Below are 3,525 nucleotides of genomic sequence, written 5' to 3'. Positions count from 1 at the left end.
TTGTTTTATTATTAAAAATATTTGTTCTTGCAAAATTATGTTTTATTCCATTAACTTATATCACTTTCTAATTCTTTGTTATTTTTTATTATTTTGATTTTATGATTAACATGTACTAATTCAACAATATATTTGACTTAGTCATAAAAAAAAATACTCAATCTAGCAAAGGCAACATCCTTCTGAATAATATATTATTATAATAAACTAATTTAATTATAATTATAATCTTCAATCTAATTAAAATTATAATTTTCAAACTATACACCTTTTAAAATCAATTTAAAACTATACTTCAACCAACCATACATATTCTTAAATCAAAACATTCTTAAAACAAGCATACTTATAAAATTAAATTTATTACTATTACTATGATAAGACAAGTACTGACTTGTCTATATTTTGAAACAATAAAGAAAAATAATACATTCATTCACATTAAATAGCATACCCTGATTCTTTGCCAAATCTCTGGTCAAGAACACACTACATTTAACATTATTAAAAACCAGACGTTTATTCTTTACCGAACCTTTGTCAACCATAGGGCACATTAAATCTCATTAAGTAGTATATACGGAACCTTTGCTCCTTGCTGCTCTGCTTAGTGATAATAATCAGGTGTGATATAACAAATAGTCCCATGTTTTCACTCTAATCAAACACTCCCATCATCTTTGCCACAGGTTTCCTTCCTCCTCGATAGTCTTTCCTCTCTCTCCTGAATATGTTTGGTCATTTTCCTTGCATAAAACTCTTTGTAGATATAACGCTGAAACTTAGTTGGATGCTCATCATTAACCAGCCCATCCAGTGGATAAACCACAGAATTAGGGTTTGGATTGTGGAAAGTTACAATGGACAATCGTGTTGTGCTTGAATTCACCACTGCTCGATGATCCGCGCTCTTGCAAATACCATTGCTTAACACCTGTTCAATCAATCGATTTATTTACATTCTTAGGGGTTAAAATGAATTAAATTCAAGAAAAAAAAAAACAAAACGAAAATCTATCTATTAATATGATTTCAGATAAATCATCTAAACAAATCAAGGATCGATATATACATACATGCATTTGGTCTCCCAAATTCACTACAAATGCCCCCTCAATGGGCTCCACTGTGACCCAAGTTTTGCCATCGTCCTTGGTGACTTGCAGGCCACCAACTTTATCTTGAAGCAGCAAAGTAATGGTCCCTGGATCTGTGTGCCTCTTTAAACCCAGCGTCATGTCAGGTTGTGGGCATTTTGGGTAGTAATTGAGAAGAAGCTTCTGCTCTGCATCTCCCAAAGCATTCTCTATGGCCTTTTTCTCCAACCCCAACGCTTCAGACACCAGCTCCAGCAAATCTCTTACCAACTCTACCATAGCGTCGCTGTAATCTCCAATAGTCTTCCTACAAAACCCAACATATCTTTTTGAAACTCTTTTTATAAAATAAAGATAATCATCTCATTCTACAATTATCTAGAATGTTTGTCGACATTAAAAAACATCTAAACTTATTTCAGAACTACAAGATCTGCTTTTAAGGAGTAGTCAAAATCTAATACATGTAAGACAATTTTATCTCGTATTACAATTATAAAATGCCTCTCCAAAGTTACAATTATAATTATTCTAGTTACAATTGAATAGTAACATAAGTTTTTCGTTTACTGTATATCATCACTTTCACCAAATAACAACAATCTTCATCGATAAAAGATCAAAATTTCAATTATATAACATTCTACAATCTTCATTGATAAGAAATCAAAATTTCAATTATATAACATTCAGAATAACAAATTATATAATCAAAATTTCAATTATATAACATTCTACAATCTTCATTGATAAGAAATCAAAATTTCAATTATATAACATTCAGATTAACAAATTATATTCTTAAAGATTTTAAAGAGAAGAATATATCATCAAGAAGATAGATTGAGATAGGCAAGTTTACCGCATGGTGGGTGGCTTATCAGGCCAGAGATTTGTATCGCGAGGCAAACATCTAGTAACGTAGAGCTCTCTCCAATCCATGAGAGGATCATTCTTGATAAAACTGCCATTGCCATAGCCAAGATAGGTTCCGGGCTTCAAAGCATACTGGGATTTCTCCTCCAAAGGGAGGGCGAAGAAATCCATGGCGTCTTTCATGATGAGGTTGGAAAGATCCGTGGGAACTCCATGATCTACAACCTGAAATATTCCCCACTCTTCACAGGCAGTTTTCACTTGGGCTCTTATCCTCTCTCTTTCTCTTTCAGAGCCATTAACGTTCAAGAGCGATATGAGTGGAAGATCAGGGCAGAATACGTTGTGGGGAACTGTGGAACGTTCATCCTCGTCCTTCAAAAAGCTTGTGGGCAGCTTTTTCACTCCTGATTCTGCCAAACTTATCACACTTTCTTCTGCAGCTGGGGCAGAAGGAGCCATGGATTTGAAGCTAAATTTAGAGCTGATGGGCCTACTTGGGCGTCTGTAGAGATCATAAATTTGCAAGTGCCAAATGCTTAGGTTGATATGAGAATTAATAGAATTGAGTCAAATGACTTAATGTGGTGGGTGGTTGTGATAAGAGTGATCAATTAATTAGAGATAATCCTGAATTTCGTGGCAAAATATGAAGCATGGAATTGGCACCCCAGTAGGTATAGGCTTACCGGACAATCAGTGTCCACGTAAGGGCTTAACATCAAAAAAATTAAGTCAAACAAACTCTAGTCGTTGTAAGGGAGGTATCAACGTCTGTGGAGATGTCACAACTTTATTATTTTGTAAATATCAATTTTTGTGCATCACAAATTTGGTATTTCTTTTGTAAATGTTTTGGTTGAATGGTCATGCAATATGCACTTTCAACTTGTATAGGTCTTAAATAAATAATGTTGATAGATATCTAATTTTTTTAGGTGTTAAATATTATACTTTATATTGTCTTGTTTAATTTCATTTGAATTGGAAGGTGATGCATACATGACACATTCAATAATATCTTTAAGTGATATTATATGGGTGAGGGGGACATATGTAAATATTAAATTTCATATTGTTTTGTTTAATTTTATTTGACTGAGAGGGTGATTCATACATGACACATTCAATAACATCTTTATGTGTTATTAGATGGAGTAGAAAGACATATGTAAATGAGCTGTAAAATAACAATGTCTGCTAGTCGTGTATATTTTATAATTTTTTGGCTAAATTCATGTTAGGACTATTTGTACATGTTGCTCATTCAATAATATCTTTAGGTGCTTTTACCAATTTATAATTATATATGAATATTCTTGATAAATTCTAAGTTACACATATCTTAAATAAACAATGTTGAGAGATATCTATTCTTTTAAATGTTATTAGATGGGTGAGAGAGACATATGTGAATAGTGTACTTATAGTATATTTTATATTTGTGCATCGCTTATTCAATAGCATCTTGAGGTGCTTTTACTAGTTTACAATAATATGAATGATAGAACTATTTGTGCATTGCTCATTCAATAACATCTTTAAGCTCTTT

The 3,525-nt window shown here is 32.5% G+C and overlaps 1 protein-coding gene across 1 annotated transcript; it reads right to left on the bottom strand.

The window, feature by feature from the left end:
* Nucleotides 1-418: 418 nt before the first annotated feature.
* On the bottom strand, nucleotides 419-2,557 carry LOC131073614 (naringenin,2-oxoglutarate 3-dioxygenase). Its single transcript, XM_058010090.2, has 3 exons — nucleotides 1,960-2,557; nucleotides 1,077-1,404; nucleotides 419-934 (listed from the first exon to the last, which is right to left on the bottom strand). The coding sequence occupies exons 1-3, from the start codon at nucleotides 2,433-2,435 to the stop codon at nucleotides 662-664; spliced, it is 1,077 nt and encodes a 358-aa protein (XP_057866073.1). The 5' UTR covers nucleotides 2,436-2,557; the 3' UTR covers nucleotides 419-661.
* Between the last annotated feature and the right edge of the window lie 968 nt (nucleotides 2,558-3,525).

Source organism: Cryptomeria japonica, chromosome 11 (genome assembly GCF_030272615.1).
Source record: "Cryptomeria japonica chromosome 11, Sugi_1.0, whole genome shotgun sequence".
In the NCBI taxonomy this organism is placed as follows: Eukaryota; Viridiplantae; Streptophyta; class Pinopsida; order Cupressales; family Cupressaceae; genus Cryptomeria; species Cryptomeria japonica.
This window is presented reverse-complemented; position numbering and strand designations above follow the sequence as displayed.

Bases quoted from the DNA above. Each gene is read 5' to 3' on its own strand.
- LOC131073614 (XM_058010090.2), bottom strand. From the start codon at position 2,435: ATGGCTCCTTCTGCCCCAGCTGCAGAAGAAAGTGTGATAAGTTTGGCA. The intron at 1,405-1,959 runs GTAAACTTGCCT...TGGGTTTTGTAG, and splicing joins GATAAGCCACCCACCATGCG to GAAGACTATTGGAGATTACA. The intron at 935-1,076 runs GTATGTATATAT...TTGATTGAACAG, and splicing joins ATTTGGGAGACCAAATGCAT to GTGTTAAGCAATGGTATTTG.